Below are 25,300 nucleotides of genomic sequence, written 5' to 3' on the forward strand. Positions count from 1 at the left end.
CATGCCTTCTTCTGTGAAAGGGTTGAGATTAGACGAAGAAACAACGCATCAAAGGGAATCAAGAAAACCAACAAAGGAAAAGAGATTATTGATGAAATACACAAGCAAGATGAGATTTTTTTAATAAAACCAATTTTGTTCTTCAGGAGGATGAACAAAACGAAATTGAAGAAGAATCGTTGGATGAGTGAACGAAAGCAGATTCAATTTGTAGTAACGTAATCCAAATCTTCAAACATGAAGGCGGATACGGGCAACCCAACATGAGGCGGTGGGGATGGACATTGTGGATCGGCGTACATAGCGTTGTTCCCTTTTATGTCCATGTGTCATTTTTTGAAACCCTATGAACACGCAGAAAGAACCTAGAGAAAGAATAAGGTTGTATTTAGGAAATCGGTAAAGATCAATCAATGATCAAGCGTGTACAGAGATGAATGGAGATTTGTTGTACCTAAAATTAGTTTTTATTTTATTTTATTGATGGTCGTTGGTATTCTTGTGGGTAGGAAGCCATAGATTTCATTTTGAGAATAAGGGAATCGTTGAGTGGATCTGTGAAGAATGTAAAAGTGAAACGTTGTAGAGGGAAAGAAGATACATTTGTGTTAAAGTTGCATTGTTACGGAGATGGGTTACGTGGCGGGACGTGAAATTGTTAAAGTCGGGAACACACGCCCAAAGAAAGGGGTTTCAGAGAGTTTCCGCTTGTCATTTGCCAAAAATTAGGGCTTTGAGGCTTTGTTGTTGTGACTTGTGAGCAAGGGAAGGAAAGAGAATAAGTAAGAGGCGTGTCTCAAGTAAAGGCGCCACATGATACATTGGTTGATGAATGGAGGCGTTGGTTGAAGGAAGCGGCAATGGATTTGGTGAAACATGGCTTCCCAAAACATCATCACACGCGCCATACGCGCTCTTATAAAAAAAAGGTTTTCATATATAATAATGATATATATATATATATATATATATATATATATATATATGTTATATTTTCATTGTATAAAAGAGTTCTTTTAACAGATGCAAAAATTATAAAAAATGACTAATGACGACGTCTCAAGTATGTCTAAAATAGAAGAAAAAACTCATAACCAGCAAGGTACCCAAATGTTCCAGCAATACACATTTTGTCCGCAAACTAAATTATCAATACCTCTTTCAATTAAAAGATCACCATAACAAATAAAAAAGAGAAAATCAGAGAATAACATTGTAAGGGAAGATCAGCTGTATGAATAGGAGATTGACTCCAACGAAACTTCACCAAAGCAGTTGGGACGCAAAACTCTGCAACTCTAGTGGTCTTGTAAGATAATTAAAAAACAATATTATGCTGTAGGATCATTATTGGATTTACCTGAGGATTGTTATTGGTTAAAGTATAAATCCATGCCTTTTTTATCTCATCTGGTGAATTAACCAAGAAACCCACGCATAGGCAAGTACCTTAAAAAAGAAGCACTTCAAGTAAGGTTACAATATGGTCTTAAAGTTACCAATGTAACAATTTATCCCTTTATACTGTCAATAACGAACTAACTTAATGAACCAAAAGAGACCCATTCTGAAATCATTAGTATTGGGTAAAAGTGTCATTGATATAGTGAAATCTCGTGTATCATCCTCTTACACTTCCCCTACAAAACATAGCAAAATAATTCTTTAACTTAATTAAGACATTTAATCAAACATATAAAATGAATAACTTTCTTTACAGGTTCGTGCTTAGTAAGTAGGAGATGAAAATAAAATCAATTACCTTCACCCATTAAATCGGAAAGAGTTGACAGAATCGACCCATTCTTCTTCAATCTACAACATTGGTTTTGAGAAAATAAGGAGATGAAAATAAAATCAATTACCTTAACGCATTAATTAACTGATATATTGATGGAAGAAAAAAAAAACTTCATTCATGGCCTACATTAAAAAATTTATGGCCTTCATCCAGATCAAAACTTTGTTCATGACCTTTATCCAATTTGGAGAACAAAACCTATAAATACAACTCAAAATCATCTAGCAAAGAAATATTGCTTCAAAATTTACCTGCAAAATCAAAACCCTTCTTGATGACCCAATATCATTATGAAGTTCCATTTTTATGTCATCGGGTCTGATTCTCGAAAAATAAACAAAAAATAACGAAAAATATAGAGATGGAGAGAAAGAAGGGGAAGTAAAGAGGAGAAACAGAAGATCATATCAAGATATGTATTTCATAAATCAATATTCATACAAAAAATTTAAATAAGCTTACCTAGAAACGTCAATAGGGGAGACGATCATGGCTTCATGAGACATTTCCTTGAATCCAGAGAAGAAGAACAAGGATTACCATCAACCATTGATTAGATCGAGGGTTCCAATGAGACATGTATTGAATCGAATGTTTATGATAGAAGCCCTAGTCCACCAATTTCAAATTTACATAGGATTACATTCCTAATTTGCAAAGAAAAAATCATCGTGATTTCAAAAGAGATTAAATGGAATTCAGGAAATGTTGAATCCAAAAAATCAGGCGTCGGAATACGAAATAGGGTAAAAAATTAGGAAGAGAATCAAGACCCAGGATATGCAAAGCATCGATTTAATGGTCAAGGGTAATTTCGAAATTTCAGTTGCAAGATCATTTATTGAGACTCATCATATAACCCGTAAATGCATGTCGTAAATGTGCGTCATAAATGCGTGTCATAAATAGACGACGCGCAAAAGCGTGTCGTCTTTCGTTATAACAAGGTCTTCCTTGACACATATTTGCATGTCGTATGAGCGTTTTACAACACGCATTTCATGTCGTAAAAGACTGTTTTTGTAGTAGTGATCCATAAATAAAATATTAATTAATCATATAATTAATTATTATCAAGTCTAAATATATCTCTCCTAACATTCAGGGTTTTAATTAATTATCTAATATAGGCAAAAATCAGATTATGTCATATATTGAAACAGATAATTACAAATTAACAACCCTATAAATCATATATTAGACAAGAAAATCTGAAAACCTGGATCTAGCAGATCTCACGTCATGAGAACCAGGTGTTCACGTTGTGAAAAACAATTTTCAAAATCATTGTTCTTTCCACCAACCGCTCCTTTGTGTGGTAGATGTTTGTTTGCCAAACAGTTTTGATAAGACATAATGAACATTAAAAGTCTAATGTTATAAAGTAATAGAACCTTATTTTAAAATCACACTCTAGTTACTTTAGAAAAAATGTGAAACGTATGTTATTCCATGAAAACGCACATTATTTCTTTAATAAGTTGTTAGTGGAGCATGTATGGTTAACATACACACTAATCTAAAAATGAAAGTTTTGGCTGTGATTTTTGGGATGTTACAAAAATTATAGCATTAAGCCACACCTTGAAAACATCATGATTTTTAAACCTTGAGACCTGACATTGTCGACACGTTACGCTTCACACAATTTAGAATCTTAATTTAAACTGAATAAATTACGATTGATCTTTATATCACTAAATAGTATTTATGACATTCTTCAAACACTACAAGTTCTTTTCTTGTAGACTAAAGTCAAGACACATAGATTTGAAAGTCATGAACCATCCTATCATATACTTAATGACATCTATGACTTTTTTTGTAACGTCAAAACTTTATTTTATTTATTAAAAAAAAAAGCATAGCAAGGTACTTAGCAAAAAAACGACTAGTTTAAGATATTAAGGTGTATTGGAAGCCAACCAACCCAATTAAGAGTAATCTTATTACTCATATTTGACAATTAGAAAAAAAGGAGATCGAGTTTCAATAAAAACAAAAATATAATCCTTTTTTGCATGAATAGTTTCAAAATCATGGTGTAGCGAAACCTAAAAATCGCGAAAAAAAAAAGCTTAGGGTGGCTAATAGAATAGAATGCCACTTGCCAAAATTGTTTTTATTTATTAGATTAGGGAATTATAAAATGTCAAAAATCATCAAAAACTAATAATAATACAATTACTTTTCCTTTTTTTTTAAATACCAACTTTGTTCCTTCTTAAAAAAAAAACATTGTAATATTTAATATAATAAATTACACTTACTAAATAGAGAATAAGTTGCTAATTTTGTTATTGATTCTTTGCGATCATATGAATTATACCATGTTAGTTAAATTTATTGAATTTTTATTATTATCTATGGTATTCCACATTTTGGACGTCAAAGATACCAAAAAAGCCAGGCTTGATTGGGGATTGTAGCTTTTTAATAGTGGAAGGGGAGACGCCATCACGGTTACGGCTTCCGTGAAATATCTTTCAAATTTCAAACCCAACTCGCACAATTTTCCTCCGTTTGATCAGTCTCTTTCAATTTCTTAGTCAATGGAGTCCGGAATTGGAGCTCAAGTTTCATCATCGGCGTCTGGAGAACTACGTCGTGTGGGGCTGGTCTATGATGAACGGATGTGTAAGCATTCGACACCTACAGGCGAACCTCATCCCGAAAACCCCGATCGCATTCGTGCTATTTGGAACAAACTCATGTCCGCTAACATTCCTCAGAGGTGAGTTCTTTTACACAAGCACACACGCTGGATATTTCAAGTACATGTAAATGTAACCTTGTTTTGATGTAATTTTAAGCGATTTTAGATGAAATTACAGTGTCAGATAGTGTCGAAGTCACATAAATTTGTTCTCGGGTCATAAGGTTCTGTATGTTGTATGAAATCTGCAACTCATATGACTGAAGATTAAAGCAACCCTTATAAGTGATCATATCCACAGATAGAGATGACTTGCCATGAAACTGACAATTACGTCATTTTGAGACATAATTATGCTTCTAGTACTAGATTTTGTTATTCATCATAATGCTCTTCATTTTTACTACAACACTGGCTTGCTTCCCTAAAAAGTTCTTTTTAATTCTTGTACTAGGGTAGAATACTCAATACTTTTTTCTCTTGGGAACACGAGAAACCTATTTTTGTATCTGTAGTAATGGTTAACTCATTTTATGAGGTATCTGTGATTTACATTGCATGCATTTGTACACTCCAGATGTGTTGTCTTTGACGCCAAAGAAGTAGAAGACAAATACATAGCAGCAGTTCACACCAGTAATCACATCAATTTGATCAAGACTATAAGCTCCAAGAAATTGGCCTCACAAAGAGACAGGATTTCTGCAAAATTGAATTCAATATATTTCAATGAAGGTTCAACAGAATCTGCTTATCTTGCTGCTGGCTCTGTGCTTGATGTAAGAAGCTCATATCTGATTTAAGCTCTTATACATTTACATATCTGCAATCAACTATAATATTACTATACAATTTGTTCAACAGGTTGCTGCAAAAGTTGCAAAAGGTGAACTAAACTCTGCATTTGCCATTGTTAGACCTCCTGGACACCATGCAGAAGAAAATGAACCAATGGGATTCTGTTTATTCAACAACATTGCAATTGCAACAAGCTTTCTCCTTAACCAAAAAGTAAGAATGATCACTGATCGATGCATACAGTTTGTCAAATCAACAATTGACTACAATCTTATGAATTATCTAACTTAAATCTTCTTATGTATGTTGCAGGAATTAGGTATTAACAAGATACTAATCGTTGATTGGGATGTTCATCATGGAAATGGTACTCAAAAGACCTTCTATAAGGACTCCCAAGTGTTGTTCTTCTCTGTACACAGGTAAATGATTAGTTACCAATAATACAAGTAAAAATGATAAATTTCAAATATTAATACAAGAATACAAAATAATGCAGGGATGAGTATGGGACTTTTTATCCCTGTGGTGATGATGGATCATATGACATGAAGGGTGAGGGAGAAGGTGAAGGATACAATATAAATGTTCCATGGGAGAATGGAAAATGTGGTGATGCAGATTATATTGCAGCATGGAACCATATATTGATCCCTGTTGCAAGAGAATTTAAACCTGATATAATTCTAGTTTCAGCAGGATTTGATGCAGGTTACTTCTACACTTCTACTTCTACTAACTGTTATTGATCATAAAATTATGTTTTTGGGACTATAATTTTTCAATTTTTTGTTTATTTAAACAGCTATTGGTGATCCTCTTGGAGGCTGTCGTATCACACCACATGGTTTTGCTATATTGTTGAAGAAGGTTAGCACAAAATAAGTCATAAAATTGTGTTAAGGTTTATTTAATGGTGGTTGATGGTTTTGTTTAGTTGATGGAGTTTAGCAATGGAAAGATAGTTATGGCATTGGAAGGAGGATACAATCTCAACTCTATAGCAAATTCAGTACTTTCTTGTGTACAAGTTTTGTTAGAAGACAAACAAATTGTTGAACCTGATGAGATTTATCCATTTGAATCCACTTGGAGAATAATCAAAGAGGTAAGTATAAGTAAACATCTTAATCTTAAATTTTGTTTAATCTTTTCTGAATTTGGGAAATTTTCATTTTTTTTTATTATATGTGTTCAGGTTCGTGAGGAATTGAGTGCTTATTGGCCGATACTTGCAGAGAAGTTACCTGAGAAGTTAACCAGTAAAGTAACACCTCTAGTTAAGGTAACCCAAGCCTTTTTTTTTTGTCTTTTTTTTGTAGTGTGTTTATTGATTTGAGTTGAGGCCATGTATTGTATGATGTATGTTCATCATACATCATACCATTTTCTAAACTCAAAGTCATGTGGTTGTAGACATACAGCTCAGAGTCAGAAGATGAAAATGATGATGATGAAGTATCAGAAGATGATGTTACAATACCACTTTCTAAACTCAAAGTTAGTGATGATGATGCTCATGGTACTCCAGCTAATTTATTATATTCCCTAATCTATTTTTACAATTTTTTTTAATGTGGTAAGTTGGAAACTAAATGTAGATAAAGTTGAAGATTGGAGATCTGAGCTGTCGAAAGTTGATGTTTGGTATGCTTCTTTTGGATCAAACATGAGCGAGTCAAGATTCCAATGTTATATACAAGGTGGCCAGGTAGGTAAAGAGCAAGCTTTATAGTTATCAGCTAGCAGCTATTCTGGCGAACATAGCCAAGTATAAGTTTTTAGTTTTTTTAATATTGGAATTTTGTAGGTGGAAGGCATGAGAAGAGCATGTAAAGGAGCTGTTGACAAAAGTCAACCAAAGGAGGTGTTATGGAAGACTGTTCCTCATCGTTTATTCTTCGGTCGAGAGTCTACTGTTACGTGGGGTCCAGGAGGTGTTGCTTTCCTTAATCCTCAAACCAACAATCATGACAAAACCTTTATGTGTCTTTATAGAATCACGTGTGTAACTTCTAACTAAATTCATTTTTATTTTTTAAAGCGGATACTATTTAATTTGAAATTTAAATTTCCATGCAGTCTTGAGCAGTTCAACGATGTTTTGCTTCAGGAGAATGTCTCTAGTGACACCACTTCTCCTTTCTTTGATTTGAATGCTTTAAACTCCATTGAAAACAAAAACAACATTTCTTTGAAAGCTCTCAAGGTATTTATATATATGCCATTGAAATTGAAAACAATTCATCGTATTTTGTAGTTAACAACATTTGTTTGTTTGTTGTGTGTGTAGGATGGTTGGTATCATAATGTTGTCTACTTGGGAAAAGAAAAGGGTGTTCCAATTCTGACAATGACGTAAGCTTAAATTATTATTATTATTATTATTATTATTTTTTGAAATGTTTTTTTTGGTTAAAATCCAGGTGTAGAGTTGATCAAGTCGAGGGGTTTAAATCTGGGAAGATACCATTGCGTCCACCAGCTAAAGAATATGCGGATACTTTGATTAGAGGGCTTGTAATGGGAAAGCAGTTGTCAGAAGATGAAGCCATTGCTTACATAAATGAAGCATCTACTAAGCCTTTATGACTTCATCATATTACGTAAATTTCTAGTAAGTAGTTATGATAATTGATATTGTGAATTTGTGATGAAAACGATGAGATTGTGATATGATTGAACTTCTGGTTTTTGCATTTGAAATTGGTTGTTTATGATTGTTTTTGGGTTGAACTAACTACTTATATAGACTAATAGAAGAAAAGGCAACGCTACATGTTGGTTTGTTTTTTTAATTCAACCTGGAAAATAAACAAAGTGTGTTCATATATATATATATTCTATAACAGATGCAAATAAAGATTATAAAAAATTGAACATTTTAGCTTTTATTGGAATATAAATTACCAATACAATTACAACTACAATAAACTTAGCATATCCTTTAGCTTCCAATATAGTTTATCACCAATCTGGCAAGATGGAACCCTACTCTACAAAAGGGTAAAATTGTAAAACAAAATTGGTACTCATCTTGATTTAATAGCAGCATGGCCCTCATCGCTCAAATGTTTATGTAATTTGGTCCTGACATTGGAAACAACCATAATATTAAGACCAAATGGCAACAGATTAGGAATAAAATGTAGCAATCTTAATTCTTATGTGTACCTTGAATCAAAATTAACTCCACAAGTATCACATTCATGCCCAGAATTTCTTGATGTTGCCTGTGTAATAAGATATTATGTAACGTAATATTAAAAACCAAACAAATTATATTGGTAATAAAGAAATTAATAACCTTAACTGATAATAATAATACCTTCTGTTTTTTGCCTCTAGTAGAGTTTTTTCCTTTTGAATTCCCTTCTTTTTTATTGATAACCTTTGAGGCTGGAGCTTGTTTGACAACCTTAATCTTTACATTGGGCTCATTAGCTTCTTCAACATTGGTCTCAGTTTCTACACAAGGCTTGGATAATGATGATGATGGTTTTTCGATATGTGAACCATCATCATCATCATCAGATTTGTTGTCCACATCAGCATTGCCACTTATTTCAGGTTTATCTATTTTTTGTTGTTCTTCATCTTCTGGTTTTGTAGCTGTATCTTTCTTGCCTCCTCTCTTTCTTCTACCTTTCTTGTTATTATACTCCATCAAATCTACCTCTTCCTCTTCAACTTCAACATAAACTTTCTTTTTTGGCTTCTTCTTGTTCTTATTCCAAGATAACATTGCTTCTAAACTATTTTCATCATCATCTTTTTCTTCATCATGAGCTGTTTCTTCCTTCTCAATTATGACCTCTTCAAACTTTTCTTTCAGTTCTTCAACCTCATCAACAATCACCTCACCATCATCAATGTCTTCACTTTGCAGATCATCTTTGTTTTCTGTAACTTCTTCTTCTTCTTCTTCTTCTTCTTCTTCTTCAAAAGCTTCCCTCAACTCTGCAACTTTCTCCTTATGCTTCTTGGATTGCTCATGATTCTTCCATTGTTTATCACTTTTAAACTTCTTCCCACACACCACACAGTAAAACTCATTCTTCCGCTCATCTTCTTCTTCCTCCTCCTCCACCACCACCTCATCTGAATCCTCCATTTTTGCCCAATCAGGCTCCTCATACAACCTTGCTCTCTCTGCTTTCTCTCTCTCCATTTCTTTCTTCCTTGCCCTTTCCTCCTCTTTCTTTTTCTCAATCTCCTCATTCCTCTTCATCTGCATATCAATCACTCTCTTATCCCTCTTCTTCACGAACTCTGCTAAACCCCTAACAGTTTCGTTATACTCTCTCTTAGCCTTCTTCCTGATCTTCTTATTCTCATCCTCCATCATCCTCCGAGACTTCCGATTTGGTCCTGCATTTGCATCATACTCATCCTCCCAAACAAAATCCATCACTGTTACGAACCCTAACCAGTATCCGTAAAACGCATTCACTTGAGCATATGGACTATCCAAATTACCCATCAGTGGCGCCTCTTTAACAACATTTCCTAACCCTAACGTCTTCGCGAATTTCAGTTCGTTTCGATAGATTTTATCGAACACATCGGCGTAAACCTTATAGAAACCCTTACCTTTATCTGAAAATCCAGAGTAAACGGAATTTGAGAAGAAGGATAAGAGATCGGGGACAACAGCAGAGCCGGAGGATGAATTGTTAGGGTTTGAACCGGAGAAGAGGATTTGAGAGCGGTGAGAGTCGTACCATGTGCGCTCTCGCACATCAGAGAGGACCTCGTAAGCATTGACGAGCTCCTGGAAGGAAGCGGTGGCTTCAGCTTCGCTGACGCCGGACTTGATTAGCTTGTCAGGGTGACGTTGGAGAGCGAGCTTTCTGTACGCCGAGCGGATTTCATCGGCGGTGCAATCGCGTTGGAGACCAAGGACTTCGTAGAGGCATCGCTTCTCCGGCGAAGTCATTGTGTCTGTTGGAGCGGTTGTAGTCTCGTCAACTAGGGTTTTTGATCCTTTAATGTTCGTTGGTATTATGATTCATGTACATGTTTAGGCAGGGGTTTCTAAATAAAATATCTAATCTAAAATTTCATATATCAAAACTTTTATAAATTAAATAATTTTTAAGACAAATTATTCAAAACTTTATATACGAAAATTGTTCTATACAGATTCAAATAACAAAATTGTGTATCCGCTTCTTCCCTTTTAATATGGGGAAAATGACTTTAAGAAAAAAAAGTAACAAAGTTTCCAAAATATTGAGAAAAATATCTTTGTTTTTTTTAATACAAAATATATCATTAAATTATAGTTTTTGTACACAAAATATCATCGAAGTAGCAAAGTTACATCCCACATATTAGAACCTTATGTCATTTTTGTCAAAAAAAAAAGCACAAATATAAGGGGTGGGAAGTGAAAATTTCTGAAATAAGAGTCTTACGCTCTTCATTTCAGGAAATGGGATGAACGGGAGAAGCTAGGGCTGTGAAAATATCGATTTCATCATAAGAAAACCCTAGAATTTGATCTCGAGCTTTCTTGGTTCATTTGGTGAAAGTTGTGAAGTAATTTAGTGATTTAAGGTATACTTTCTTCCTCCCTTTGTGTATAAATCCGAGTTTCACCTTTTTGTTTGGGAGTTGAATTTGATTTTCATCTCATTTGATAACTAGAGTTTTGTGTTCTAATCAAAATTAAGATGATTATGTTGGTTTCTAACTCAAATCCATCATTCCATGGTAGATTTGATGTTGATTTTGCTAAATCTCCATAAACCCTAATGTAACGTCCCAATTTCAAACCAAAATTTTCCATTTAATGTTAAACATTCGCTCTAATTTCAACTTTAAAGATCTAAATAAAACCAACTTATTCAAAACATCTATCAGAGTATAAACATGAGAGTTATTAAATGCAGAAATCTTTAATTGATGCGATGCAATCAAGCCGTGTCCTTCGTCGAATATTAGAAAACCTGAAACAATTAAATCATGAAATTATAACCACAAAGTTTACAGAGTTCCCCGAAATACCACATACCATACATACCGGTGGACCCAACCCTAGGGGTATATTCCAACTTATGTGAATGTTATGATCAAACCATAGTCTTACAATCTATAACATCTTGTTTTGAGGTACTTTCATTGTTGACCCTTTTATTGAGATTTATTGCATATTGTTCCCTAAGTAAAAGAAAGAGTGAAAAAGGGCCCATGACGGCACTTTGATAATTTCAGACTGTGGGAGTACGCTGAGCGTACGTGTGTACGCTAAGCGTACTAGGGCGCGTCTTAGTACGCTAGGCGTTGGAGTTTGAGAGCACTATGGATCTGGGATTTCATTCTTGTTTGCAATCTCCATGAGGTATATAAAGTGTAGCACCTAGTTCCAGGTATGTATTTCTTTTATTTAAGAACTTTGCATTTTGGCCTGGGACTCAGCAAGTTGGCGGCCCAACTCGTCGAGTAGAAGTGGTTTAGACCCGGGGTTTAAGTGGTGGACTCGTCGAGTCGGCGGCCGGACTCGACGAGTAGACTTTGACTGGACAAAACCCTAATATGAGGGTTTGCATCCTATTTAATCATCTCATTCAGCCCCCACTCGTCCGTATTGCTTCTAGAAACCCTCCATAGCGAACCCTAATTGTGTGTGTGAAGATCTAAGGCATTTGTGGTGATTTTTGGTGGTTTTAATCACAAGGAAGAAGGAAGAACATAGAGGGATCAAGAGAAGACCAAAGGAGTCCTTTTTGGTTCATCATTTGCAGTTTCCAGAAGGTATAAAGTCTATACCTTGCTTGTTCTTTTGTTAGATCCCTTTTTGGGGAGATTTAGGGCTTTTAAGCCATGTTTTGTAATCAACCATGATTGCAAGCATGGGTGGGGGGTCAAGGCTTCGGATTTAGGACCTCGGAGGGGTCACAAGGCAGTTAGGGGTTGCTTGTGCACCCATAGAAGGCTCCATGCATCTTAAGAGCTTCTTTTTGGGCATTTTAGGCTCAAAGTCCCATGCATGCACATAAAGTTTGCAACTTTACGTGCTAGATCGATCTTAGGGGCATAGATATATCATTTGGGCTAGAGTTGCACACCAGAAATCGAAGAAATGGAGTTGGACGTTATCGACTCGGCGAGTCGTTCTTAGGACTCGGCGAGTCCGAGACTTAACTCCCTTTTTCTGTTAGGGTTCGAAGGAACTCAGTTGGGTGATGTAAGAGTTTTAGAGGATCCAAAGGAGTGACCCAACGTATTGGACTTAGCCTTAGACCTGAAGTTTATGGGACTCGGCGAGTACATGAACAGACTCGGCGAGTCCAAGGCAATCTCCAGCACATGAAGATGAACTCGACGAGTCAAGGACAGGACTTGTTCTTCAGATGAAGATGAACTCGGCGAGTTGTTCATACAACTCGACGAGTCAGATGAAGGATCATTTGATGTTCGAATAGGAGGAGAATTCGTCAAGTCATTGCCTAACTCGACGAGTAGGGACGAGAATGAGGACAATTGGATGGATAAGGACTCGACGAGTTGGCGGCCCAACTCAGCGAGTCAGGTCAACTGGAAGTTGACTTTGGCTTGACTTTGACTAGGTCAGGGGTAAAATAGTCATTCTACCATAAGGGTAGTTATCAGACTCTGATTGAGTGTTTTGTGGGAATTATAATAGGAGGATTTCCGGAGCAGCAGCAGCAGACAGAGAGTTCCCGCGCAGATCAACAGCTGCTACTACGAGGTGAGTTACCTTCCAGTAGGGGTGGGTCCAAGGCACCAATGTCGGCCCACCAATAGGTAGTTATGTTTGAGATGATTGTCTTTGTGATAATTGTCTTGGTATGTTAATGTGTTATGGTCATGAGATATGCATGTGTGATATGCTATGTGGGTAGAAAGGATTAGTTGTCCCTACCCAATTATGCTTGACTGTATGATTACCTCTTGTTACTGTATGCTAGTGCTAGGGGGTGAACTAGTCCCCAGTTACCGGTTGAAAGATACTGATGGTGTGTACCGGTTGAAAGATACCGATGATGGTTATCGGTTGAAAGATACCAATGGCAGTTACCGGTTGAAAGATACCGACGGTGTTATGTGGTATGTGGTATGATGGGGGAACTCACTAAGCTTTGTGCTTTCAGTTTCAATTTTGGTTTCAGGTACCGCTTCGTCTAAGGGGAAAGAGTCAGCGGCGTAGCAGCACATCACACACATGGTTTACGCATCAGATTTTCTGGGATTGTATTCTGATTTTCATTATTCCTGATGATATGGTTTTCGAGACATGATTTTATGATTTTATGAATGATGGAATAGTGACAATGTTTTGGTAACATAAATTATGATTTACTTAATTTAAAAACAAAATTTTTGGCCTCAGATGTTACAAGTTGGTATTAGAGCCCTGGTTTGAGGGATTCGAACACACCCTCAGGGGTGTCTAGACTCAAACCGAGGGACTAAAATATTTTTACAAGGAAAATGGTTTTCTAAAATCTAAGTTAAGGAATTTTGAGAAAGACAGGGTGTGTGATGCGTGCGATCGGCCGGGATCAAGTAAGTTTTTCCCAAGATACCCATACTTTATATGTTATATGATTTATGATTCTGAGGACTGCATGCTAGAATAGGGCTAAGGATCTAGGAAGGATGACTTATATGCATGTTGTAGGAGTTGTATGCTAGGACTATCTAGTCAGCGGTAGGATGACCTGATTAAGTTATGCTTGAAGTGGTTACTCGATGCACGAATGCTGCTTGCTTTACGCTATAGGAGTTCTGGCCGACCTTAATTAACTAGCGAGCGGATATGTAACAGTATCCGTAAGCTCGTCAGGGGGAGATGGTGAGGACTCCTAGTGCAGCTGATGGCAGAGAGTAGGTCAGAGGGTGCCCTAGGAAATCCTAGGATGAGATCAGTGGAAAGGGTATCGGAAAAAGGGACTCGGTGAAGTCGAAGCAATCCTTGAGGAAAGTACGGATAGATGTGGAAGGTAGTATGGCCCCGTACTACTGGAAGCAGAGAATCCATACTCAAGTCAAGGAGGGCCGAGATGGAACTAGGGGACTTGGAGAATGTGTGAGACCTCTCGAGAGTACGTATGATCCAGATGTTTGTATGTTTATTTTCAGTATGGTGACCACACGACATGGAGTGGGAGGCTCGGGGTCATGATCAGGTTCGGGCTCGGGTGAAGGATCCGAGCAGGTGGATGGTGGACTAAGTGAGTTCATCGTTTCGGAGATCACGAGAGGTATCCTTGAGTCGACCCCGGTCATCTTCGGGTCGATCAAGGAAGGGATCATCAAGCTGATGGAGGATCGCCTCCGATAATTCAAGAGTGATTTGGCGTCTAGCCAGGCGAGTACGCGCACACTGTCCTTTAAGGACTTTAGAGGGAGTGGTGCGACGGATTTCCATGGGGTGAAGGACCCCATTGTTGCTAGGAGATGGATCACAGACATTTAATCTGCGCAGTTGACGAGCTTCCACCCGAAAGGGTCGAAGGTCCGTTTCGCTGCGGGATGTTTGAGGGATCGAGCCAGAGATTGGTGGGAGTTGATTGGTGATACATTGGGAGCCGCAGCCATTGAGGCTATGACGAGGTCAGATTTTGTGACCCGATTCAGGGCCGAGTTTGCACCAGTTGTGGAGCTCCAACAGCTGGCCAGGGAGTTCTTGGATATGAGACAGACTACGTAGACTGTAGCGGATATCACGGCCAAGTTCCGGGAGAGGGCTTTGTTGGTGCCCCAGTATGCAGGTGATGAGGACATGAGGAGGACCCGCTATCATGACATGCTACGAGCCGATATCAGGGAGTATGTCAATTTTTCTGCCTGCCCTACCCTAGATTCCATGATTGCCAGGGCAAGGGAGAGGGAGATTGATCTGGAGCACATACGGAAAAGGAAGGTAGAGGAGGGACAGACGATAGGGGCTTCGGGGAAGAAGCCTAAGGGATCCAATGTTAGGCCGAAAGGCCAGTCAGGATGGGACCGCTGTGGGAAATGCGGTCGGTCACATGAGGGATTTTTCCATACTGGGTCAGGTTCCGAATACTATAAGTGTGGCAAGATTGGGCATCTTGGCAGAGATTGTACTACCTCTACTCCTGCAATTCAGACATCAGACCTGATTTGCTTTCATTGCAATCAGAGGGGCCATAAAAAGGCCAATTGCCCTAGATTGACAGCAGCAGCGGCGCCGGCAGTGGCGCCAACTCCGGCGACTGCGCGGGTTACAGATGGCCGGAAGGTCAAGACGGAGGCTCCAGTGGTGCGAAGCCGAGCATTTTAGCTGACAGCCAACGAGGCACGCGCTGCACCCGATGTGGTGATGGGTATGAATTTCTCCTCTCAGATTTTTTATGTTATGTTGTCATGATTTTGATATGTTATATGTATGTGCTATGTTTAGGATCGTTCCATGTAAACGGTATCCCAGTTCAGGTATTGTTTGATTCGGGTGCTACCCGACCGTTTGTCTCCCTCGCTCTTAGCAAGAAGTTTCCTGAGTCTTCGGGCATGTTGAATTGCCCCCTTGAGGTCAAGATTTCGGGCGACCGGTCAGTGCGAGCATCAGAGGTCTACTGAGGTTGTGTTTTGAGGCTGTTCAAGGAGTGTTACCTAGTAGATCTGGTTCCCATACCTTTGCGGGGGAACAAAGTTATTATTGGTATGGATTGGCTAAGCCCTAATGGGGCAGTGATTGACTGCACGCAGTAGTTAGTGCGGATCAGGACCCCAAGTGGGGAGGGAGGAGCTGGTAGTTCAGGGCGAGAGGCCACAACAAGGACCAGTTTTATGTTCGGCAGTGAGGGCTAGGTGCTACCTCCATCAGGGTTGCGTAGGATATGTCGCCTATGATATGGATACCCGGGAGGCCGGTAAGGTGACAGTGGGTGATGTACCCGTGGTGCGAGAGTTTGCGGATGTATTCCCCGAGGAGTTGATTGGGATACCTCCGAAGAGGCAGGTGGAGTTCAGGATCGACCTAGTCCCTGGTGCGGCTCCGATAGCCAAGCCACCGTATCAGTTGGCTCCTCTTGAGATGCAGGAGTTGTCTACACAGCTGCAGGAACTGTTAGACAAAGGATTCATTGGACCAAGTAGTTCACCCTAGGGAGCCCTGATTATGTTTGTGAAGAAGAAGGACGGGTCACACCGGATGTGTATAGATTATCGGGAGCTAAATAAGGTAACGATAAAGAACCGTTACCCACTCCCGAGGATCGATTGTCACACCCCTAAAACCAAGAACGACGGAAACGTTCCGGGGTGGAGGACGTCATGTGAAGTATCATAACAGTGTGAAGTAGTAAACAAGCAACAACATCATCCATTGCATTAAAAGTAATGTTTTAATACATGTGTGTTCTTTCATAATGTACAACAATAAAATGAATAATCAAAATAAGATGAGTCTTGTCTGTGCTCCGTCTTCTCAAAACCTGGCCATCGTACATGTCTAACTGATGACTTGAGAATACAAGTTATTTTGAAAGAGAGTATCAGCCTAAAGCTGGTGAATTCATAAGTATTTAGGTGTCATTGTCTTGTTTTGGAAAACTGTTATGAATGCCCTGTAAATCTTTAAATGAAACGGTTGATGTAAGTAATGAAAAACCCTAGAAAATCCCTTATTTCCTACTAGTATGAAATGTAGTCTTCTACCAAGACCCGAATGTTTTGTTATGACAATGTAGTCTTCTACCAAGACCCGAATGTTTTGCTATGATAATGATAGTTTTTCCTTCTTTTTGACTATTACAAACAGTACTTAGTCTAACTCATCGTTTATGTGAATGTATCACAAAATAAAGTAAATAGGAAAAGAATATAATAGTCTTTTACCAAGACCCGAATGTTTTGCTATGATAATGATAGTTTTTCCTTCTTTTTGACTATTACAAACAGTACTTAGTCTAACTCATCGTTTATGTGAATGTATCACAAAATAAAGTAAATAGGAAAAATATAATCATGTAAGTGTTATCCTTTTGTATTATGATGAACACGACATAGCGATTTGCGAAATGTATAACCGTTGAACATCCGTAGATTGTTCAATTTTCCTCTGTAGCTACAGCAGGTGGGAGGAAGGGTTAGTCCCGTAAACGATTTCCTAATATAAGTATTAACCGTAGGCATCCGTAGATGTTCATCAACCTCTGTAGCGAACAGTAGGCCCGAGGAATGGTTAGTCCCGTAAAAGTATTCTAATATAAGAAATAATCATAGGCATCAGTAGATGTTCATCAACCACTGGTGCTAACAGCTGGGCTTCGGAATGGTTAGTCCCGTCTAGATATCCCGTTGAACTGGGATAGGTAGGACAATTTACACAGAAGGTACTAATAAATCATCCTAATGAATCGAGGTACAATTATCCATGTAAATGTATACAGGAAAATGTATTCATGTAAGGTACTTATGTAATGTATTCATGTAAGGTACTCATGTAATGTATTCATGTAAGGTATAGTGTAGACTCATGAATGAACTGACTCTGATGTAATTCCTTGTAATAGGAATAATGTTATGTATCTCCTAACTATCCCTATAATAGTTAACTGGAAGGTAATTGATTGTCCAAACGGGTTTATACACCCTTGCTACACAAGAGTGTGGGAAACTGAATGAAGGATGAAAACTATAACATCAATACATATAAAAGAACATAAGTGTATAGATATAGTTTTGTTCAAGAAGGTAAAAATGGTTTTGTAAGACATCTAAGAGTTTTGAACGATAATTAACAATGACTTGATGTCATTTTAATAAACATTTCAAACGTAATACTTTTGCTATCAAGGTATTTTTAAGATATAAAACCATTTCATGCATCACATTTTTGTAGTATGTGAAATCTGTTGAATGAAAACACAGTTATAAATACATATGATTGATTTTATAACATGTTGTTTTCTACCTGTATTCCCCCCCCCCCCCCCCCCATTTAAAGCATTTAAAATCATTTAAAACATTGATTAAGGGGTATGAACTCACCTGATGTGGGCGATACGGATGAACTGAAGAGGTAGGATTGCTATGTGTCAAGTGAAGTCTTGAACACACTCTATGATCCTAGTTAACATATAATATCACATATATGTAACAATTTAGTCTATAAACAACTAATAAATAAGTCAAGACACCATAGGACATGCTAAACACCTTTATCAAGTGTTATTAGCCTATAGGATTGCATCTAAGTGTTTGTAGGGGAAGCTATTGTGTGTATGGCTCAAGGAAAACTCCACCATGAAGTTCACGGCCCTAATGACACTACCAAAGGAGTTTACGGTCGTAAACTCATGAGTTTATGGCCGTAAGCTCACACTTATATGTCCATTTTGTGTTTGATGATCTACAAGACCCTAAGAAGCATTTCTACTTAATGGCTTGGTCTATGCAAGAGTTTAGGGCATTATATAACTCCTTTTAGGAGTTTACGGCCCTGGGACCAAATCCAATGGAGATTACGGCCGTAATCTCCCTTGGATGGGTGTTTTTGGTGTTTTCAAGTTCCTAATTCAACTAGGAACTAAACTAGGCTAGTGTACAAGGCTTGAGAAGAGTTTATAGCACCATTTGGCACTATTGTTTGGAGTTCACGGCCCTGGAACTTCTTGGGCCATGAACACCTTACTCTTGGTGTTCTAATGGTGTTTGTTAGTCCTAAACACATTAGGGTAAAGTGCTATGCTAGTCTCTTGGATTAAGGAAGACATTTGGGGCATTTTGACACCTTAAAATGGAGTTCATGGCCCAAGAACATCCTTGGCCATGAACTCACTTCTAGCCTTTGTTTCTTAATGATCTTGTGGTCTAAACGTGTCATGGTAGTTTCTAGGTTGAGTTCCAAGGCTTGGAGGGACATTGGGCACACGTTGGCCCTTATAAAAGAGTTTACTCTCCAAGTGTTCTTGGGCGGTAAACTCTCAAATCTTGGGGTTTTGATCTGATTTTGATGTTATTAAGCACAATCTAAGATATATAATACAACTAGATGGAAGTACTCACGATTTGGGATGAAAACCTGAAGATCCGTGAGAGAGAATTCGGCTTTTCTCTAGTTGGAAATGTAACTAATGAATAAATATGGTTCAAAATCCTATATATAGTCCTGGGATTTTTGGCAAAAAATATTTTATTCCCAAAGTGAACTCTAATATCATAGAGTTTTGGAATAACAGTGTTGCACCAAACCCTAGTGCATCCACTCTCCTGATATCTCCTTTAGTGTAAACCCCGAAATACTCAAACTTATACCCAAAAGTCTAGAAATTCACTGTAACTGTTCTAACTTCTATTGACTTGATATGGTTTGTTCAGAATGGAAATTTCGGGTTGTCACATCGATGACCTCTTTGACCAGCTACAAGGAGCATCTTGGTTCTCTAATATTGATTGGCGTTCGGGGTATCATCAGATGAGGGTCAGAGAGGAGGATGTGCAGAAGATTGCTTTCCAGACGCGCTATGGCCATTATGAGTTCGTGGTGATGCCCTTCGGGCTCACCAATGCTCCTGCCGCATTCATGGATCTCATGAACCCCGTGTGCAGACCGATGATGGATCGGTCTGTGATAGTTTTCATTGATGATATCTTGGTATATTCCAAGACGAGAGATCAACATGAGGAACACCTGCGGGAGGTTCTGTATACCTTGAGGAGGGAGAGCTTGTATGCCAAGTTCTCCAAATGTGAGTTCTGATTGTGTGAGGTGCAATTCCTTGGGCATCTCGTCAACCAAGACGGGATTTCGGTTTACCCGGCCAAGGTAGAGACCGTGATGAGGTGGGAGGCTCTGAGGTCTCCATCCGAGATTTGGAGCTTCTTGGGATTGGCAGGCTACTATCGAAGATTCATTCAGGACTTCTCCAAGATAGTCGTGCCCCTGACCAGGCTGACGAGGAAAGTCGTGGTCTTTCGTTGGGGGCCTGAGCAGCAGACTGCATTCGAGACATTGAGACAGAGATTGTGCAAGGCGCCAATATTAGCCCCTGCCAGAGGGCATGGAGGATTTTGTTGTATACTGTGATGCGTCCATCTCGGGCTTGGGCGCAATATTGATGTATAGAGGGCATGTTATTGCTTACGCTTCGAGGCAGCTGAAGCCTCACGAGGCGAACTACCCGACGCATGATTTGGAGTTGGGGGCTGTTGATAGTTAGCTTTGTTTACTTCTTTTTATAGTTTATTTTAGCATATTTCATCCATAATCTAGTTAATTTTCATGCATATTTTCCTTTTTGTTATTTTATGACTATTTCGGGCACTTTCTAGTTTCGTGAGCTTTATTGCAGATTTCATGGAGACTAGTGGAGCGGGAATGTTCGGGACGTATGGGAAGCGATGAGATTTGATAGGCAAAAATGATGTTAGGCTTGGTGACTGTGGAGATTATGCATGGAGCGAGCTTGATGGTTATTTGAAGGCTTGGAGAGAAATAAACATTTAAATTTGCAAGATGCGGGAGTGTATTCAAGCATGCATAGATTATTAATCGGGTGAGTTTATGAGCTATGAATCATTTGGAGAAGCCAAATTGGGCTTAAATTGAAGAAAACTTGAAGAAAAATGGGCTAGGAGCTGATTGGGCTCGCACTGGGCCAAGTGGGCTAAGCTATGGAGGCCCAAAACCTCAAAGATGCTACATTCAGGGACCACCCGCGCAACCCACCCGCGCAACAGCACGCGGGTCGCGCAACCTCGTGCAGGGGCAGTTTCGGAAATTCTTCTTTTGAGCTATTTGAGGAAGGTTGGTGCCCATCTTTTGGAGACTCTTGGACATCCGATTTTTGGAGATTCTCTCTGGAGTTTTGAAGACTTTTGAAGGACAAGAACATTTGAAGAACATCATATTTTTACCTCTTGATTCTTGCTTAATGTTTGGTATAATTTTCTCTAACTTTGTTTCTTTGGGTTTAGCCATGCTTGGCTAAACTAATCTTGGTTGACTTTTGGTTAATCCTTTGAACTTTTGTTGAATGTTGAAGAATCCATGAACATGTTCTTAAATCTTTATGGGAATGTTTTGTGTTTTAACATCTTATCACTACTTGTATGTTTTAGTTCATGAGTTTAAATGTGTTTGTGGTGATTAGTTGGCTAATTTCTTGATTAAGTAAAGGATCCTCAAATTAGCAAGCAACAAATGATTTTTGTGTTGTTTTTGCTTCACACAATCATAAAAACATTTCCTCCAACATGGTGGTGAAAGCATTTGACCCCTCTTGGATTTGGTGACTTTTTGGTTCTTAATGCTAGTTGACTTTCACTAATTACATGCTATTTGGAATTAGTGACTTTGACTAAGGAAATTGTTATGAGCTTCTCTAGCCATTTCAACAATTAAGAAAAGTCTAGGTAATCTCAAGCTCCTTGGCTTACTATAGCCAAATTAAGGATTTAAATCAAAGTATTGCACCATTGGATTCTAATGATATGTTCATCAAAAGTCAAAGTGAGGAAACTTTAAGTCAACCATCTTTCCCTCATTGATTTTACATCAAACTCTTATTTTTGTTGCATTTGTCTATTTAATCATAGTTAATTCTAGTTTGTTTCAAGTATTTCAAGACACCAAAACCCCCCATTTTATTTTTTATTGTCATTTTACAAGTATTTTTACAAAGAGATTTTTCATAGAGTTATAAATTGAACCAATCTCCGTGGATTCGATCCCTTTACCACTATACACTATTTTAGTGTGTAATATTTAGGGTTATTATTTGTGTTGGCCTCGACAACCACCAAATTTTTTGCGCCGTTGTCGGGGATTGGTTTTGATTTAATCAGTTTGTTTCTCTATGCCTACATCTCATTGTGCAGGTACTCTAATTTAAAACCCCGAAATTAAAAAAAAAAGTATGATTTGGAAATGAACACTCCTTGCACCGAAGACCAACTTTCTGAGCTAGCTCAGTTAGTTATGATGATTGAAAGTAACCAAAGTGTGCAGCCCACACCTCTTCTTTGTGATTTTTGCGCCCAAAATGGACATCATTCCGACATGTGTCCATATTTACAAGGAGAATGGGAAGAAGTGCAAGAGAAAGGAAGCTACTACCGGTCAAACCAGTGGAGTTATGATCAGCCTCAACGTGATCAATGGTGGGACAACAACCAAGTTTGGGGAAATAACCATTACCAAAACCCATACCAAACATGGGGAAATAACCAATACCAACCAACTCCACTGTTCCAAGAACCCTATCCTTACCCTCCTCAACAAACTGAAACGCCAAGCATGTCCTTAGAGGACATTGTGAAAAGCATTGCCACTTCTACCCAAATTTTCCAGGAAACAACTCAAGCTAGCTTCAAAAGCTTAGAGCAACAAATAACACAAATTGCTCAATCAATTAGTATAATGGAAGCTCAAGAAAAAATACCATCTGAAAAGAGCCCATCGCATAGCGCATGTTCCATTCCTTTGAATGATGAGAAAATTTTTGATGGCCCAAGAGTGTTATATGAAGAAGAGGAAGAAGAAGTAGAAGTGGAAGAGGTTGTTAAAGAAGAAGAAGAAATTGAAAAAGCTGACAATGAAACTATAGAGGAAGTGATATGGGTTAATGAAAGAGAGGTTGAGCCACCCACTACCATTGAGAAACTAACTCCATTGGTAGACCAACCACAAGAGCTAGAAGCGATAAATTTGTCGGACTCTTCAAAGGATACCTATCTCGAGAAAGAAGACACCCAACCGGTCACCTACTCAACCACCATGTCAAAGAGGGAAGAGTTGGTCACCTTACGGAACAAGTACGAGAGAGAATATGGTTGGATGATTTCTATTATCAAAGGTCTAAGTCCGGTATGGTTCTCCCATAAAAAGAAAGTCAAATACAAGAAAAGAGTCCCAATGGAGGTGTGGAAATTAAAAAATGTAGACATGGGGCAAATTTACAAGGTTAATGGACATCGATTGAAGCCATTCAATGAAGGTTTTGATTCAAATGTCCAAGATGTCGTCCATTTGGACGCCCCAAAGTGTTAAAGTGAAGTTTGGAGGCGTCTCGCCAAAGACGTTAAAGAAGGGCATTTTTGGAAAGCATTGTGTTTTCGTGTTTTTAATTTGAACAAAATGAGTTTTGAAGATGTTTTTGGGATTCAAAAGAGTTGTTTTTTGAAGAAATCAAGAGTTTCTAGGTGTTTGGGGCTGTCCGAAGCAAGAACGGGTGAAAAACGAAGAAAAATGAAGTGAAAATGAAGATCAGCATTAGCGGGTTGCGCGACCCGCGTGCTGTTGCGCGGGTGGGTTGCACGGCCAGGTGTGATGAAGCGACATTGGCCCAAGACTTAACTGCAAGGTCTGCGCGACCCGCGTGCTACTCTGCGCGACCCGCGCACTGTGCTGGGCAATTTGGGCTATTTTTGGCTATTATTTGACCAGGTGTTGACCAAAGGTTTTAATGAGTTGACCTTTTGACTTTTTGTGACCAACATTGACCGAAATTGACCCTTTTTGACCCATAAATTAAAATGTTCAGCTTCCCTTCTTCTTCATTTAATCATCTTGACCTCCCACTCCATTCCTCTTATATAACCTTCCAGCAACCACCTCGCCGGAAAATTCAAGATTGTCGGAATTCTACCGGTCGTAATTTCACGAAACCACCGCCACAAACATCTCCCGTCATCCGACCCCCCGATTTAGGTCCTTTCCGCCCTTTCCTTAAGCATTGAGGACAATGCTTGTTCTTAAGCTTGGGGTGGGGCATATCCCTTATCTTTTACTTTTTTTTCATGCATTTTTAACTAGGTTGCATATCATTTTAGTTTTAAGCTAATTTTCATTCATTTTTTTTTTAAATCCAAAAAGATTTTATTCTTTTTCTTTTTCACTTTTTATATTTTTGCATAACATTTAGCTTAGGCATTAACATTCATGCATTTTTGTTGTCTGTTTATTCTCACCCCCTGGATGCGATGGAATAGGTTCACAGTTATTGTATCATTATTGGTCCAGGATCTTGTTGTTATCTCATCCATCGAACGGGGACCATTAGCTGCAGTTTGGGATCTCATACTTGGGATCAGATGCTGGTAGCTTAAAGGGGTAAGTGATCATGGACAGGTAGTTTTCATGAAGAATTATGCATACAATACTAATGACTGTAGGATATACTATAGCAATGGATGTCTTAGCCTTGCGGTCACTACAGCCGAGACGATCACACTTGATCATGTTTGAACCGTTAGGATGAAGCACTAGTGCTTGTCCCCGAGTAGAATCCATATCCGGTCTCTTTACATCACCATATCTTTTTGCGATTTTCTTAGGATTTTAGAGAAGTCTTTTAGTCCGCATGTGGACATTTTCATTATTTTTGAAAAAAAAATTCACAAATTTGAAAAGGAGCTTACATTATATATTTATGTTCCACACATGGTCATTTTCTCGCTTAGACCATTCGGATTATATTACTACCCTTTCGGTTCCACTTACACACTTTAGGAACCAAATTTTGAGTCAAAGGGTTGTTATTACATTACCTTCAAGTAAAAAAAAAATTAAAAAAAAAATTAAAAAAAAAAAAATAAAGCCAGGCAAATTCCCAGCCGCAGAAATCTGAGAAGGGTGACCGGTTCAATTATTGAACTAAATTTTCTACCATTTTGGTCACCCGGCGTTTGATATTCATTTATTTAGGTATGTTTTATTGTATATAGATCGAGTTGTTTTTTCGAAAATTGGTGATGTTAGGGAGACTGTCGAGTCGGATACTACGGGAGGTTTGGGCCAACACCAAGTGAACCGATTCCTACAACGGTGCCCGAGCGATTAAACCTAGTTACACATGAGAGAGACCGGCAAACGTGAGATCAGAGTGTACACTTAAAGAAGAGCTCCACCCGAGCCCATCCAGCTGCTTTCTCCCTACTACAGATATTCTTCATTGTATGCATGTTCCATTGAGGCTGCGACTGCTCATCCCTCCTTACTCAGCTAAAGGAGTTGTCCTGGCTATGGTTTATGGTACCATTGTCATCGGATGAAAAATTCGTGAGGTAATAGCAAGATCAATTTTGACCATGTTGACTAACGG

The 25,300-nt window shown here is 38.4% G+C and overlaps 2 protein-coding genes across 2 annotated transcripts; one reads left to right on the top strand and one right to left on the bottom strand.

Annotated features, from left to right (window-relative positions):
* The first annotated feature begins 4,195 nt into the window (after window positions 1-4,195).
* LOC111902269 (histone deacetylase 5) lies at window positions 4,196-7,961 on the top strand. The gene is made up of 14 exons (XM_023898120.3): window positions 4,196-4,535; window positions 5,035-5,236; window positions 5,322-5,468; window positions 5,568-5,677; window positions 5,755-5,966; window positions 6,061-6,125; window positions 6,193-6,363; window positions 6,454-6,540; window positions 6,672-6,777; window positions 6,857-6,966; window positions 7,066-7,259; window positions 7,338-7,464; window positions 7,549-7,613; window positions 7,682-7,961. The coding sequence occupies exons 1-14, from the start codon at window positions 4,354-4,356 to the stop codon at window positions 7,845-7,847; spliced, it is 1,944 nt and encodes a 647-aa protein (XP_023753888.1). The 5' UTR covers window positions 4,196-4,353; the 3' UTR covers window positions 7,848-7,961.
* A 159-nt stretch (window positions 7,962-8,120) lies between these two features.
* On the bottom strand, window positions 8,121-10,392 carry LOC111902270 (DNAJ protein JJJ1 homolog). Its single transcript, XM_023898121.2, has 3 exons — window positions 8,584-10,392; window positions 8,430-8,488; window positions 8,121-8,345 (listed from the first exon to the last, which is right to left on the bottom strand). The coding sequence occupies exons 1-3, from the start codon at window positions 10,192-10,194 to the stop codon at window positions 8,288-8,290; spliced, it is 1,728 nt and encodes a 575-aa protein (XP_023753889.1). The 5' UTR covers window positions 10,195-10,392; the 3' UTR covers window positions 8,121-8,287.
* Between the last annotated feature and the right edge of the window lie 14,908 nt (window positions 10,393-25,300).

Source organism: Lactuca sativa, chromosome 4, assembly GCF_002870075.4.
Source record: "Lactuca sativa cultivar Salinas chromosome 4, Lsat_Salinas_v11, whole genome shotgun sequence".
Taxonomy (NCBI): domain Eukaryota; kingdom Viridiplantae; phylum Streptophyta; class Magnoliopsida; order Asterales; family Asteraceae; genus Lactuca; species Lactuca sativa.

What these genes read in the sequence shown, in the direction of transcription:
- LOC111902269 (XM_023898120.3), top strand. Translation starts at nt 4,354, where the DNA reads ATGGAGTCCGGAATTGGAGCTCAAGTTTCATCATCGGCGTCTGGAGAA. An exon ending in TTGTTCTTCTCTGTACACAG is followed by an intron (nt 5,678 to 5,754) that starts GTAAATGATTAG and finishes AAAATAATGCAG; the next exon opens with GGATGAGTATGGGACTTTTT. An exon ending in TTTCTTTGAAAGCTCTCAAG is followed by an intron (nt 7,465 to 7,548) that starts GTATTTATATAT and finishes TTGTGTGTGTAG; the next exon opens with GATGGTTGGTATCATAATGT.
- LOC111902270 (XM_023898121.2), bottom strand. Translation starts at nt 10,194, where the DNA reads ATGACTTCGCCGGAGAAGCGATGCCTCTACGAAGTCCTTGGTCTCCAA. An exon ending in CTAGAGGCAAAAAACAGAAG is followed by an intron (nt 8,489 to 8,583) that starts GTATTATTATTA and finishes CTTATTACACAG; the next exon opens with GCAACATCAAGAAATTCTGG. An exon ending in GGAGTTAATTTTGATTCAAG is followed by an intron (nt 8,346 to 8,429) that starts GTACACATAAGA and finishes TTCCAATGTCAG; the next exon opens with GACCAAATTACATAAACATT.